This window comes from Chaetura pelagica, unplaced genomic scaffold (genome assembly GCF_000747805.2).
Source record: "Chaetura pelagica isolate M959 unplaced genomic scaffold, ChaPel_1.0 scaffold219, whole genome shotgun sequence".
Taxonomy (NCBI): domain Eukaryota; kingdom Metazoa; phylum Chordata; class Aves; order Apodiformes; family Apodidae; genus Chaetura; species Chaetura pelagica.
The window spans coordinates 2,663,967-2,679,901 of record NW_009954552.1 but is presented as its reverse complement, the minus strand read 5'-3'; the positions used below and the strand labels follow the sequence as shown (position 1 = coordinate 2,679,901).

Genomic DNA, 15,935 nt, shown 5'->3' with positions numbered 1-15,935 from the left:
AAGGGTCTGCATGTGCAACACACTTTTTTTTTAATCAAAAGAAAATCTTTTATCTCCCTCATCATCTCTTGAAGTCTACAAGCTGCTGCTACCTTCTCCTTCAAGTACTGCTTCTATAGCACTACACACAAGCCTTTCTTTTCTCTGGCACTTGCTGGTCCTGTTAATATGTTCCCATAATCAATACAGTGAAGAAGTGGCAAGTATGAATGCAGTGAGCCTGAGGAGATCACTCAAGCATTAAGACAGTTTTGGAAGGTGTATGGAAGTGGTGCCTGATCTGCCTGAACCAACCACATGAGAGGATATGGATTAGCTATAGGTCTTGGGGACAGGCACTACCCAGTTCTTTTTATCTGCTCCATAGAACTGCTGGCAATTATTGTGGTCTCTCCCAGATCCCTACTCTTTTCATTCTCACTCCAAGAGCCAGGTCACTAAGTGTCTCAAACACATATACATTCATGCTGACCTAGATCTCCTCATCCCTCCCATTCTGCAAGGGTCTTCATGGGTCTTAAAGCAGAAGTCACCAGCTCAAATGAGATGGTAACCAAGGGGCCATTTTGGCATTCTAACTAGGTCAGTCTTGCCTATGATCCTCACAGAAGGCTGAGGTTGCTGGGGACTTCTGGAGGTAATCTGGTCCAACATCCCCTGCTCGAGCAGGGCCACCTGGAGCTGGCTGCCTAGGATATTGAATATCAGCTGGCTGTTGAATATCTCCAAGGAGGGAAACTCTACAGCCTCTCTGGGCAACTTGGGCCAGTGCTTCATCACTCTCACAGAGACAAAGTGTTTCTTGATGTTCAGAGGGAACCTCCTGTACTTCAGTATGTGCCCATTGCTTCTGGGCCTGTCACTGGCTGCCACTGAAGAGAGAACCTGGCTCTGTTCTCTGTGTAATCTCCCATTTTATACTTGCATTCATTAATAAAATTCCCCCTGAGCCTTTTCTTTTCCAGGCTGAATAGTCACAGCTGTCTCAGCTTTTCTTCATAGGAGAGATGCTTCATTCCCTTCATCCTATTTGTGGCCGTTCATTACATTTTCTCCAGTATTTCCATGTTCCTCTTGTACTGAGGAGCCCAGATCTGGACACAGCACTCCAGGTGTCACTGCACCAGAGGGGAAGGATCACCTCCCTCCGCTTGGTGGCAATGCTTTGACTAATGCAGCCCGGGATAGCGTTAGCCACTTTTGTGGCAAGGGCACATTTCTGGCTCATGTTCAACTTCGTGTCCACCAGTACCCCCAGGTCGTTTTCTGCAAAACTGCTTTCCAGCTCTGTGGCCCACAGCATGTACTGGTGCATGGAGTTGTTGCTTCCCAGGTGCAGGACTTTGTACTCCTTGTTGAACTTCCTGAGGCTCCTGTCAGCCCACTTCTCCAGCCTGTCCAGGTTCCTCTGGATGGCAGTATGACCCTCTGCGGTGTCAGCCATTCTTCCCAGTTTGTTTCACCATATGGTCTCCTGGGTACTCCTCAGCTTATCCAGAGAAGATAAAAGAAGATGACAGATGTCCATGTCCTTGAAATGGTGTTCTCTGGCATACATGCAGTTTTGCAGCTGCTTTAATCAGTAATTATCCTTCCCCATCTTACAGCTCTGTAAACCCTGACTGTGTTCCCTCAAACAGAGAAAGAAATTGGGTCCTTTTTTACTATGCTCTTTTTTTGCATCTGGTTTCTTTAAAATGCATAGAAGACTTCTAGTTACAGAAACATGGACAGGAACATATAGATGCCACTATGTAAATGTGTTCTCTGAGACATGCAGATGTAGCTTCTAAAAGCTTAAAAGACAGTATTAGGGCATCTGCTAAATCTTTGCAACTTCAGTATGTGTAAGATTCCAAGAATAACTGTAGTGATGGTGAAAATTAGTAAATCATATAATTACTGCTATATATTTGCTATATGTCACCCTGCTTAATTCAGTCTAAAACACAAATACTTCTGCTAAGCCCAGCTAGAGGGACAGATGTGTAATATTTTTCTCAGGATAATGTTTTGAAGAGGGGCTGTGTGTTTGAGAAATGAAAATCAATATTATTAGTTTAAGCTCTGCTACCTGGCTTTAAACTGCCAACATTTACTGAGAAAATAGAAGTATATGTGGTGGCCCCAGCTTTTTTCCTGCTTTTCCTCATCCAAAGGGAGAAACACAGTCATTACAAGCAGTTTACACACATCCCCAGATGCGGCATCATCTTGCCAGGAAACAAAAACTTCACATGAATTATAACTGATCCCAGAGTTCAGATCATAAAATCTGAAGTACTTTAAGGCTACTACTCCAACAGCAATAGGAAGAGGAAGGAAGCAATGTGAGGAATAACTCTCCAAATGTGACTCTGGGGGAGCTGCTCACTCAGGCATCCTGAAAGGTAGCTTTTTTTGTTGTTAGCAGTGGGACTGCTTATAAATTAAGGTGAAACACCTTAGGTGCTCACCTAAGGTGAAACATCATAGGGAAACTAGTTGTTTTAAGGGGCATGAGGATAAATTAATCTAGTTTATAAGTTCTTAATTATTAATGATTTTCTCAGCTCAAATAATGGTTTTTATTAGTGCCTTTTGTTAAATCTGCTAGAATAATGAGATGATGAGTGCAACACAGAGAGAAAGCAATACGTCTGGTTTTGTTTGTAAAATAAGTGCTTTCCAAAGCTCTGTATGTGAATCCTGGAAAAGAATGAGTTTGATTTCCCCTGGAGAAATGGGCTAAAGCATTTTTGTCAATAGGCATCCTTTTCAAATAAAACCCTCGTTCATTCTGGCCCAAATGAATGGATTCAGAGCCATGCACACTGGCAGCAATAATCCTATCAGCTTTATTCTCATATTAAACTCATACTTGAGGAGCTGTAGATGATGAATGTCAGATTTCTCCAACCTTTGATGCAGTTTTTAGATTCTGAGTAGACGAAAGCAAAAGCTACTTACTGAAGGAAGCTGATCAAGAGTCTGTCGAGAAGGGTCTGAGGCTTGGGGTCACATAGTTACACTTTTAAAAAAATATATCTATGTATAAAGGCATTGTATCAACTAATCTATAGGTAACATAATGGTCTTTGTTTACGTCAGTTTAAATCAGATATTTTAACCTTCTCTCTGTCTTTCCTTTTACATATGTATATGTACTACAGTATATATCAGTAGTTCAGAAATCGTCTAAGAGAACTTAGGTTGAGTCCATTAAATAAACCAAGGAGGAATCTGGTTGTCCAAATCCAGGACAACAAAGACATAGAAGTAAACTTCAGTTTTAAGCCGAAACTTTAGAAAAACAGTATTGTTCTCCAGTCTGGTATGCACAGATCTCAGTGAGGGGTGGGAGGGAGGCAATTTCTGTGCCTTGAATGTTTATTCAATATCTTGAACTTTTGAACAAGAAGATGGGCCTTTCCAAGGTGTAAGCATGATTGTTTTACACAGTGGTTTTGAGCTCAGTGTTTACTTTTATGGACAGAGCATCAGAATGAATATCCAATGGTCAAAGGCCTGTGGTCTGAGTAGGAACTGGCATGGGAAGCACAGCAATTCTGAGGAGTCAGAAAAGCGAGTAAGGGGCAATTCTGTCAAAAAGGGCTCAAGCACAGTTAAGAAACAGAGGCTTTCCAAAGATTAATTTGCATCCTGTTTCATGTGGGTTTTGGAACAGCACTACTAGTCTGTATACAGCTTTCCTAGCTCAGCTGGCATAATTACTCTCTCTTGAGCATAACTAGGTTATGAAAACAGAGGTAAGGTGTTGGGTTTTTCCATTCACCAGGAGAAGCAGAAAGAAAAGACACATTGAGAACAAATGGTTACGTTGATGACCTGCTCAGCACCATGTCTGTTTTCCCTTCCCCATACAAGCCACAAACTATCCCAAACCTTTACAATGTCTGCTCAGCTGAGCTGTCTACCACAGAATTCTTCGGAACTGAATGTTGCAATTTATTATTACGGAATGAACTTTCCAGCCTTGCCTGGCCATAGAACATGGCTGGATCTCAAGCAGCTTACCTAGAGATGTTACTTCCCTCCTTAGCTCTCTTTATTTGTGTAGAGCTATTAATTGTTCCTGATTTACTGGACCCAGCATTTAGGAAGCATGAACCTTAAATTCACTACAATGAATGGTGAAAAATATTGGTAGGTTTTAGATTGCCAATTAAGTCTAAATTAAATAATCTTACAATATTCACTATCTAATATGGCTTGTTCAAAACCACATTAAACTAAATGCAACAACATCATTGCAGCATGATCATGGAAAGAATCGTATTATTTGTTTCAGTTTTGAGGAAGTTAAACTCAACTGGAGAAGAAAAAATTCCTCAGCCATAAGAACCAGCTGTAGCACTAAAACACAGACAATAAAATTTATTCCCAATTAAAAATTTTTAAAAAGCATTTATATGTGAGGAGATGTTGCTTTGTAGTTTAGGGTGGCAGAGGTGTAGATCTGGGAAGACTGATCCTTATTTGTTCATAAGAAAGTCCTCTGAAACTGTCCCCTTAGAACCTGAAATGAGTAGGTGCTTCTCATCAGCTTCTGGGCATCAATCTTAATATCTTCCCTTTTAGACCACTCAGTCCAAGCTATGATGCTGTCTCACAAATCCAGCCACCAGAGACACAAACCCAATGTGTCTCTACTCATTTGCACCCTAATATCATAGAAACTGGCTCCTCCCCAGGGTTTTGGAAGATACAATGTTTAGCTGTATTACACATTAAAATGGCAAACATTGCAGTTCACTCAATAGAAAGTACATACAAACAACTTCACTCGGAGCACGAGGTTCAGGTAACCCCAGGCTGGCCCCAAGCACTGAAGAAAGCTGAAGCACTCTGAATTGCCTAAACCTATGTCTTGAAACCTGGTAGCAACCGCATTCTCTCTACACAGTAGATGTAAAGATTCTGCAAAGAGAGTAAATGTTTCCTAGTGTATTACAGGCAGCAGGTGAGCAAAGCTCAGAACCAGGCACACCTGCAGATGCTGCTCTTGCCAATCCAATAGAAGTCTTTCCTATGCCCAACAAGGAAAATGTTGCAAGGGAAAAGAAATCACCACCAAAAAAAATCTAACAGGGAAGTTTCCTCTATGCTGACATAGCCCTAAGAAAAACCAAATGTAGGGAGCCTTCAGATTAAATTTCACACTTGAGTGCTCAGGCTTGGCACAGGTATTCATGGCACTTGGACATCATTAAAAAATTATTTAAAAAAGAAAAAGAAAAAAAAAGGATTTCCTGTCACTGAAATAATTCTAATGTTTGAGGAACTCCTAAAAAGCAGTGATGTGTAAGTATCCTGGGCTAAACTGGTGAAATGCTACATTCGGGGATTAACCATGGCTGCGGCTCAGTAAAAATGAGCAAAAAAACTGCTGCATCTTTGTTCCTGCTGGGCATTTTACAACAGGATCTCTCTCATTCGGTCTTCTCAGTGTGACTAGAGACAGAAATGGAGCAGTATCAGGACAATACTAACACAACTGTTGGCTACTGTTTTGTGGTTTTCTCCCTCACCACGTTTTAGCAGTGTGTGGCTGTTTCAATTATTTCCTGATCTGAGTCCTCTCTGTGTGTAGAGATGTTGCTAATGGCTAATTCTATTAATGAAGTTCTAGCAAGGAATGCGTTTCAGCATCAAATACACTGTATATCCTGCATTCATTCTTCATCAGGAAGCTCAGCTACTAAGGAAGTGTGCTGATACATCTCTTTTATTTTTTAATGTCTGGCACCTCACAAAAAAACTCAAACAAAACCAAAACCATATATATATATATATATATATATGACTGCTATTTCAAATGAAAAGGTGGTGTCTGATTCTACCTGGCAATCACACACAAAAGGATGCCCTGTGTTTCAGTGCTGGAAACCACACAAACACACTTTCCTGCTGTCAGTTTCTCTTGCCTGTTATGGTAAGGAACTGGAGGTAATGTGGAAGCCACAGGTCCTGCCTCTTTCCAGAAGATTTTCTTAAATTAGCTCAAATAACCATCAGAAGAGTGGAAACAAGCCTCTGATAACATGTCATGCCTTCAAATTTTAATTTTAGGTCCTGACAACATTCATGGCAATTTTTAGCTCTGAAACTTTGGGTTCGGCTATTTTTCAAAGTGGGTGCACTTTATCCACAGACATTCATGAATAGGTGGTGATACGTTTACTGTATCAGATGGGACCATACAGCAGCTTAAAAAATCAGAGGACTCTTCCAACACCAGTGGAAGCTGGTATAGACGATGACATTGTGTGCTATTGTTACCTAGTAAAATACTTAAATGCAAGTGAAAAAACAGTTGGGCATATACAAAAATGCACCCTGCATCCAGAGTAAAGATAAACATTTTGCTTGTACTGATCACAAAGAATGTTTCAGCAGAGTGCATTTATTTAGGCTATTGTATGGCTTAATAGGCAACCAGTCTCCAAAGAGAGGCTGAGAGGTAAAAATGTGCATTAGAATACAGGGTCATAAATATTATGCTGAAAAACCTGAAGAGTCATGTTTATGTTTCTCAGAGAGGAAAACTTCTCTTATTCCATGAAAGCAAGTATAGTGGCAGCCAGGAGGCTTTCTAGGAAAATGTGCTAATAACATATGCTAATTGTTTAAGACTCTCTTAAGGAAAATATATAGAAAATGCTCTTGTCAAAGCTGGTTTATATTAAATTTAAATTCCAAGGAAAATAGTTTTGGGAACAGTAACTTTCTGCAGAATTATGCAGACAACTCAAGAAATGGCCTGGTTAGAACTGTAGGTAGAACTGTAGTTCAAACATTAGTTCACATTTGCATAGTGTCTCTGTGAATGTATATGCAACTCTATGTGTATGCACAGGTGCATATGTTATGCTCTTCAGTGCTCATGCAGAAACACAAACAGATTGGAAAGCATCAAGAGACTGGGAAATGGGAAGCTGGAACACAGAGTATCACACTAGTGGCAAGAGGGCCATTCACTCAGCTGAGAAAATGCAGGAAGGGAATCAAGACACAGGCTGCCCCACAAAACCCCATATGACTTACCCTGAGGTCTCCCAAATTATCGAAAAAATACTGGGAGATGGAACAGCCACTTCTCTTCCACTGGCTTAGGGTAGCAGCAATGTGAGCCATTGCTTTTTGATTACCTAACAGTGCTTTTCTCCAATGGATTGATTTGCCATGCTTCAGTAATGCAGCCACCTCAAACATACATGATTGTCAGGATCGTCAGGAGCTCTTCTTGCACAGATTGGGGGTGGGAAGGAGGGATATAGGCAGTGCAAGTGCTTGCACATAGCACAGTTATCCTGATAGCTGCTCCTAAAACAAACCCACAGCTCTAATCTATGCCTTGGCTGATAATCTTGTTAGCATTTATGGGAATTGCTGTGTAAAGTTACACATGGTGTTCCTTGCCAAAGGATCAATTTAATGTTCTGCCCTTAAGGTGCATCAATTGTCTAAATAGTTTCCTCTTTATAGATTTGGGCAATATGAGACTGCATTTTCAGATATTCCTGGCTGGGATCCAGTCCAAGGTTCACAAATATATTGATTCAGAGAAGGAAATGAAGGAGATAGGGAGGAACGGGGAAGTACAGACCTGATAGTCTCTGTCAGACAGATTGAATCAGTCTTCTATTACCTGCATTGAAGAGACTGTATCAATCAAAGATATGTTTTGGCTCAGAATCACTGAGCTCTGTTTCTAAGTAACCAGGAAGCTTACATTACTGTGATGTTTATCGACCTTTTAAAATTCATCTTTCAAAATACACTTATGATTGTGTCTACTACTCACCAAACTGGCAACTGCCAAAATGAACCTACCTTGGCTGTTGAAGCAGGCTCCCTTCTTCTGTCCATCATATAATCTTCTCGCATCACTTTTATTCCCTAGTATTTTGGATTGGTTAATTTACTGGATGACTCTTCCTCAGGATCTGGAGTGCCATTTTTCACACTGTAGCTACCTGTAATGGGGTCATATTCAAGAAGGGTGCCCAGGCTGTGTGTCCCCACTGAAGATAAATGACCATCATCACTTTTCCCCTGTAACTCTTTATCTCAGCTAAGGGTGGGAAAGTCCTGATTCAGTCTAATACCCCTCATTTGCACAGTGCCTACAGAGCTAAAACAAAAACAATAACAATATTTACATATTAATAACAGGGAGAGATGTGGTACACCATAAACCAGTCCAGCTAGGTTTGCTCAAAAAGAGGTATGTTTCATCAGATATGCCAATTCTTTCAGATAGAAATAATTTCTGTAAATTATATAATTTCTCTGGAATTTCTCAGGAATTCTGCCAGAAACCTGTCTGCTTTCCTGCTCTTCTTCCACCCAGCTCCATGGTTGACCTTGTTGATGAGCATGAGGAGAATGGAAATGCTTGATTCTCAGAATCCTGAGATCCAGAGTGACTTACATGTCTGTGGTTCTAGGCATCATTTCATGAAGAGATACTGTAGATACTGGTCTCTGCACAGGACCACCCTGGATTTTACCATAACCCAGCTCTCCATCAGATGCAGAAAATAATTCTCTAAGCTCAGTGATCCAATGTCTTTCACATCTAGCTCTTCAAAATTAGGGGGGGGAAAGCAGAATTTGTTATTTAAGTGCTGAACTATCATTAAAGTTAATCTTGTGGCATTTTATCCACACTGTGCCTCCTGGGAGTAATGGAATTGCTTTAGGATGGAAAGGGCAGGACAATGACAAATAAAACTACTTATAAGCTCAAGGCCTGTCTTCAGTGAGGTGAGCTTAAAGTGGGAACAAGTTCTTCTTCTTTCAGAAAGAAAGATTCCATTTCATTGGAACAGGCTGCCCAGGGAGGTGGTAGAGGCACAGACCCTGGAGGTGTTTAAAAAAAACAGGTAGATATAGTGCTTCAAAAGGTGGTTTAGTGGTCACGGGGGTGTAGGGCTGATGGTTGGACTTGATGATCTTCAAGATCTTTTCCAACCTTAATGATTCTGTGATTCTGTGATTACAGCATCCTCTCTTTGGTCATGAAACGGCATTAGCGCTGTTGTTACATGTATCTGCAGCCAAATGGAATCAGCAGAATAGGAAGAGCTACTTAAAATCTATGAACTGATGGCACAGCATCCCAGAAGACACTGGAAAAGCTGGCACATAGGAGGAAAAAATGAAGTGTGTATGGAAGGGGTGGTAAAGGAAAAAGAGAACTAGAAAAATTAATTTAGATTAAAAAATGCTTCTATTTGATGTTGGGGGTTGCATTTCTGACCTGTTGCTATTGGTGTTCATGACTGCAAATGGTTATTTTAATATGTTGCTGGAAGGGTCTGTCCTGTCTTTCAAAGGAACTTGCTCCCTTGCTGATGATGGGCAGAGAGAAGCCTCTCATGGAGACTGCAAATATACCTCTGCTAATTTCTCCATTAAATAACAAGCTCAGCACAAGACATTTGAAACCTATCTCTGAACTCGGCAAGAATTTAGTACTTCACTAAATTTGCCACATGATCAGTGACAAGTCCATCCTGTAAAGCATCTGAAAATATTTTCTGGGTGAACTAAAACTTCAAGGCCACCTTCAACTAGCAGCACTACTGTGTGCAGAGATGTTTTCTGGGCTATTTTCCTGCTCCCAGGCATCTGTTACAATGGCATCCAGGCAGCTTAGAAATCCTTGGGTTTGTTTCATTGATTTAGATGTGACAATGTAGTAGCAGTGTTGGTATTGTTATTAATAATAACAATTACAATAACAATAAAAATAATATGTTGACTTGGGCAGGCTATCATAATTGTGCAAGGGCCACTTCTCCTTTTGGAAGTCTCATGGTAAAAACTGCCAACTGCCTGCCTCATTTCCCTGCAAGTCCCTTTGGTACCATGGTGATCAATGCACAGAGAGGATCAAACATTGCTTTGCTATCAGATGAGAAATCAGAATCCTTTCAAGCAAGGGAAAAAAAAAAAAAAAAAAAAAGGTCCATACCGTTAAAACACTTCAAAAGTGTAAGAACATCTTTTCATTGTACAGTCTGACTGTGAAGCCCATTTACTTTTATTTCTTGGATTATTTGCCTGGATAACTTCCATAAAATCTATAGTCACGTTTAAAAAAAATAAATACTGAAAAGACTGCTCTGCAATGACAATATATCAAGAAAAATAGTCATAGGAAGAGCATTTAATGAAAGCTCAATCAAATGGCACTTTGTAGTTACTGTGTCAGTGAAATGCAGCCACCTCTGGGGTAGATCACACGTGCTATTGAGCAGTGCACATTAGGAACATTTAATCCTGAAGAGAACCACCATTGTGTATCCATCTGAACAGAAAAGCCTGTACAGAAGACATTATTTGAAAAGAGTCAACTCTGTTGCCCATGGGTGGTTTATACTGGTTGTTTGTTAATCATAGCATGGGTAGAGATGGTCTCTCATTGGTCCTCTGTGTCCCTTTGGTCTGGTCAGGCTTTTCAGCAATTTCTCCAGGAAGATGGGCATTCTGGTGGAAGGAAAGATCTTTGATGAAATTTGCTTTCTGGCTCTTATTACTGCTCATACAATCCATTGGTACAGGGGACCTTTAAGGGCACAAAGAAGGTGTTGATGGTAGTGGGTTTATTACTGGAAACAACCAGCTGGGTTTATGGCAACTGAGAGGACAGTGTGGCAACTTTCTCGCTAGGCACCAAGGTGATGAAGCCTGATGCCTGGGGAGGGTACTGAAGAATACAAGAATGAGCCCGTGGGGTGTGGATATGCTGACACCAAACAGTAGGGAAGGGCAGGAAGGTAAACAGTAGGATAAGATCTGGCTGTTAAGAATAAGATTCAAGTCCAAAACCTTTATCCTGACATTTTCTGCATACTTCTAGTCTCCTGGGAGATACCCTGGGGGCAGGCAGAGGTCCTGAGTGACAGTGTGTGGATGAGTCTTTGGGTAGAAAGAAGGGATTTATTTCTATTAAGGAGACAGAAGTAGGCCAGGAGACAGGAGTAGCCTGCACAGGATGGTTGGGCTACACCTTAACAGAAACAAATCCAGTTTGCTGGTGCAGAAAACCAAGGCTGAGTGAGGTGACAAGCATGGAAAATTCTCTTTTTACAGCTGGCACCCTTCTCAGAAGGGATGTGGCTGATACCCATTTGACATCTGAAAAGGCCAACTGGGAAATAAATAGTAAAATTACAATGAACAGAGAAAACTGAACTGCCTACAATGCCAACACTGAGTGACAGAGCAAGGGCAGTACTCACAAGTGCCTTTGCACCAACACAAAAAGTCTAAAAATTGCACAGGGAAGCCAGAACACTTGGCATCAAATGGTAATCCTGATCAAACTGGCACCTTGGGGATGCACTGGGAGGAAGATAATGGTAGTTCTGCCACACTACCCATTTTACAGAAATGATAGGGTAGGGTGTACAGATAGGGGAGTGACACTGTGCAGGAAGGACTATATGAACTGTAATAGAAGAAATATGCCATAAGAAAGAGACTTGTTGTAGAATGGTGTAGGGTGAAATAGTGTGATGGTACTAACACTAAGAACTTGCTAATAGGAACATTTAGGAAACACTATCTCAGATCAGAGAACCTGAGAATTTATGACTGATGACTGTAGAATTCTTAAGCTACCTCTACACAGAGTGAATAAATGCATCATCAGGATGAGACATAGAATAAATAGTTTCAGGAAGCACTTTAATAGTTTTTTCCTAGACTCTTCAAGGGGTGTGGGACCTAACTCATGACATACTAGCTAAAGGGCTGCTCTGTAATAGTACCCATAATGCTACTAACACTTCAGTGGGGAAGAACAAGCCAAATAAAGTCAAGCCGTAGCTATTCAATTGCAAATGAGAGAGCTATATAGAAATTAGAGAATTGATTGAACATATAAAGACCAATTCAAATTCCTTCTAGGAGCCTGGGACTGTTCAAAGACACCATATAAGAAACCCAGGTAAATAGTGTAGCACAGATGAGGAAGAGAACAATAAAAACCCTGGACAGAAGTAGAAAATAAAATAGGAAATAGAACAAACTTAATGGAAAAGACTCAATAGAAAAGTCAGGTAGGATACTATTGGAGGAGGGGAAGTCAATACTTAAAAATGTAAACATTCAAATAAGAACAAGAATGGCCCTAAAGAAAGTCAGCTTAAATGTAAACAAGAAATTAAGAGGGCTAAAAAAGAACTTGAGGAAGACCTTGGAACAGATTCTTAAGCTGACAGCAAAGTGCTCAAAGGCAGGAAGCACTAGAAATTGTGAGATTGTTGGATAACCAAGTTGTAATAAGGACATTCAAGAATTAAAAAGCCATTGAAGAGAAGCTCAGTTAATTCTTTGCTTTCCTTTTTGCTGATGAAGATGGTGGGGATACACTTGGTCTCAACCCACTCTGTGTAGCAGGTGGAGAAGTTAACTTGATATAAGGTAAACCCAACAGTAGGCATTAGATGACATGAGTAAGTTAATGTTAACGAGTGACCAGGGCTAGTTGATGTTCACCTGGGAGTCCAATGGGAATGTGGCTGTGCAACATATCCCATACCTTGGCCAGCAATGCTCCAAGGCTGCACCAGCACACACATGGTCTGCCAGGGCGAGTCCCACCTGCAAATACAGGCCAGAGGAATGACAGGGTTGTGAGTCTCCCTCCCATCCTTGCTAAGAGAGACTCTGTTTTAGAAAACAGGATGTCAGAGCATGGGATGAACACAACTAGTTGGGAAAGAGCCAGCATGACTTCTGTAATGGTAAACCTCTGCTCCAACCTGCTGGACCTCTGTGGGAGTCTCAGCAAGCACGTGGATAAAGGAGATTCAGTTGGCCTCATAGTTATGGATTTTCAAAAAGTCTTTGACAAGGTTACACATCAAAGCTGTTTAAAGATGCTGAGCTGCCTTTAAGGAGAGCTCCTTCTGTGGATTTGAAGGATAGAAAACAAAGGGTTAGCTTAATGGTGACTTCTTAGGCTGGACTACTGAAGAGCTGTCCTGGTCTGAGCCAGGACAGAAACAATTTCATTTCTAGTAATTTTTTCTTTTTGGTTAAGTCTATTCTAAGTAGCTGCACTTGCTGGAATTAACAGCATGTTTTTCAGTCACTTTCTGCTTCTAAGACTGTTAACACTTGATGTTTATAGTTACTGCTGGAGAATAGTGTACAGAACCAAGACCACTGCTTACTTCTGAAAAACGTATTATGCTTGGGAATCTGCAAGCAGGTGAGGACCAGATAGGTGACCAAAACTGTCCAAACACAGTATTCCATCCCATGTATGTCATACTTGCTATAAATTTGAAGAATTAGAAGGGTCAAGTTCTCTTCATCTATAGCTGGTATAGTGGGAGGAGTCTGTCCATTTGTCTGCCTTTCATCCCAGTCCATGTGTTCCTGAATTGCTTCATTCCTGAATCCAGTTCCTGTCTGCTGCTGACTCTAAGAGTTGAGTCCAGGACTTTTCCAGGGCTGCCCTGCAGCCTCTGTGGTTGATGTGAGTGTTACTGGGGGAAAGAGGCGGGGGTTAGGGGGAGTGTGATAGTTGTTTTGTGTTTATTTCAGTGTATGTCTACATAATTGAAATGTTTACTTTTGCATTAAACCCCAGTAGTTTAGTTTCCAACCCCTAAGCCTCACTCCCTTATTCTCTTTCCTTTTCCTACATGGGAAGGGAGAGGGGTTAACAGAGACCATCTGCCACTTGTTTGTCAGTCCAGTGTTAAACTGTGACAAGAGTTACCTAAGAAATAGTGCTGAGATAATGGGGTTTTTTTATGTCTTCCTAAATGCCCTGGAAAAAGAACATTACCTCCAAAATCATGGATGTCATAAGAATGTTCCTAGTAGCAAAATGCCAGCTTGATGGCAAACATCTTCTAAAACTGTGTGTCTGTGTGGTGGGAGTGGGGATAGATGAGCTTCAGGGCAGATATATATATATGTTATGCATCTAGGGGGAAAATAATCTAATGCACATGTACATGATGCTGAACTTGGAACCTGCAGTTGTAACTCAAGAGGTATCTTGGCGTCATCACTGACAGTTCTCTGAAACTGGCTTGCACTGGCTGCTGCACATTTAGCCAAAAAAAATGGGGGGAATCATGATGAAGGAACAAGACTTCTGGCCCTAATACTCTGTGCAACCACAACCATCCTAATTACTGTGTATAGTCCTGTTCACTGCATCTCAAGAAAGGGAACAGCAAAGTTGTAGGTTTAGCAAAAATCAAGGGAATATGCACCTGTCTTTGCAAGAAGACACTAACAGAGGCTGCTTGGAGTCTGGGGATGGAGAAGGCTATTCAGTTAATTTCTGAAACTTAGCACAGGCAGATGTTGGAGGCAGACTGTATCAGTAGGTTCAAAGACAAACTCACGGGCTATAAAGAGATGCTAAAGGCAATAAGGAGGAATGGATCTTCAACACTGATATTAAAGAAGTGTGACTGCTAAGGAAATATGAGGAGAATGGATCACTGAAAATGGTGAAGATCACAGACTCTTGCTCAATAGTGTTCCCTGCTGCCTTTGCTGGAGATAGTATTGGGTTGGACAGGCCGTTGATCTGAGTAGACCTTTCACAACATTATGGTTGCTACTGGATACAGGATACTAGACTAAGTGGACTTTTGATCTGACACAGTACAGATGTTCTCATGTCCCTAGAGAGCTGGAAAATCATAAAATCATACAAAAGCCCTTGTCTAGGTAAAACAGATCCGAACAAACCAAACTACTTGTTACAGGTAATGACCAGAAGGAATCACCATGACTTGCTGCTCTGAAGAGATGGGCAACTGAAGAAAACCTTAGCAGATGCGAATGTGCCCTGTGTTTGTTTGTAAGACTGTAGTCCTACAGCAAATTTACTAGAATATAACCAGGTTGGAGGGCTGAGTCAAAAAGCAAAGCAGCAGATGAAAACAAAAATTTCTCCAACTACATGAAGGAGTCTGAGAATATTCAAATTCAGCTTCATCACTGTGAAATAAGGGAGGCTGTAACACCTGAGTCACCTGCCTAGAAGACATTCAGCATTAGTCAGCTGCTTCTAGGACAGATGTTGGACACTGAAGTAAGGTAATGAGAAGGGGAAGGAGTAACCAGACTTACTCTTCTCTGACCTGCATTACAAGGTGCAAACTAAAAGACTGTCCTTGCCCTAGTGAGCAGGAGTCTAAAACAGAACACAGCAGGGAGCAACACAGGTGTGGAGGAGTATAAGAAAAAGTAGTCTAGCACAAGCAGATGTCCTTAGAAACCTTCAAAATATAGACCTACTTTCATGATCTTACACTCTTGGAGATGTGTATTGAAAGTACTTATAGGATACGTCCTAAAGTACTGGGCTGTGGGAAGGGAAGTTTGTAGCGACCAGGTTTGGGGGAACTCACTTTCTTGAAAAGATAACAAGAGAGTATGAAGGAAGTACATTTAAGAAAGCAGAGCCAAAGATTATTGGAACTCAGTGACAGTCAAGGCATGCAAGACATTAGGGAAGAAAGGCTAGTGACAGTATGGCAAGGTCGGCATTAGCTGAGCATTTCACTTGCATCCTGAACTGGAAACACCAGAAGGAGAACCAAAAACTATTTATAGTAAGCTACTTATATTTAAAAACCCTTAATTTTTCCTTAATACAGGCATTTGACCACCATCTTCCCATCTTTATGATGGGTATGGAAAACATGAATGAAAACAATGCGCAACTTGGTGTGTTGGGTAGCCTCGCAAGAAGCTAACATTATTGCCCCACTCAATCAAGAGGGCACTTCCAGGCTCTCATCTGCTTGCTCGACAGTTACAAAATAGATGTGGAGGAAGAAATGAGGTGAAGGAGAATTGTGCAGCTGTTGCAGAAAAGGAAATTGTCTTAAGTACAACTACAACTATGACAGTAGAGCAGTTGTGCGAGTTCAGAG

At 41.1% G+C, this 15,935-nt stretch overlaps 1 protein-coding gene across 1 annotated transcript in view; it reads right to left on the bottom strand.

Moving 5' to 3' along the window:
• MARCH11 (membrane-associated ring finger (C3HC4) 11) overlaps positions 1-1,444 on the bottom strand; it is a 52,196-nt gene extending 50,752 nt beyond the window's left edge. The window contains 1 exon segment of the mRNA XM_010005102.1: positions 1,142-1,444. Within this exon segment, the coding sequence (XP_010003404.1) occupies positions 1,142-1,444 (303 nt within the window).
• Between the last annotated feature and the right edge of the window lie 14,491 nt (positions 1,445-15,935).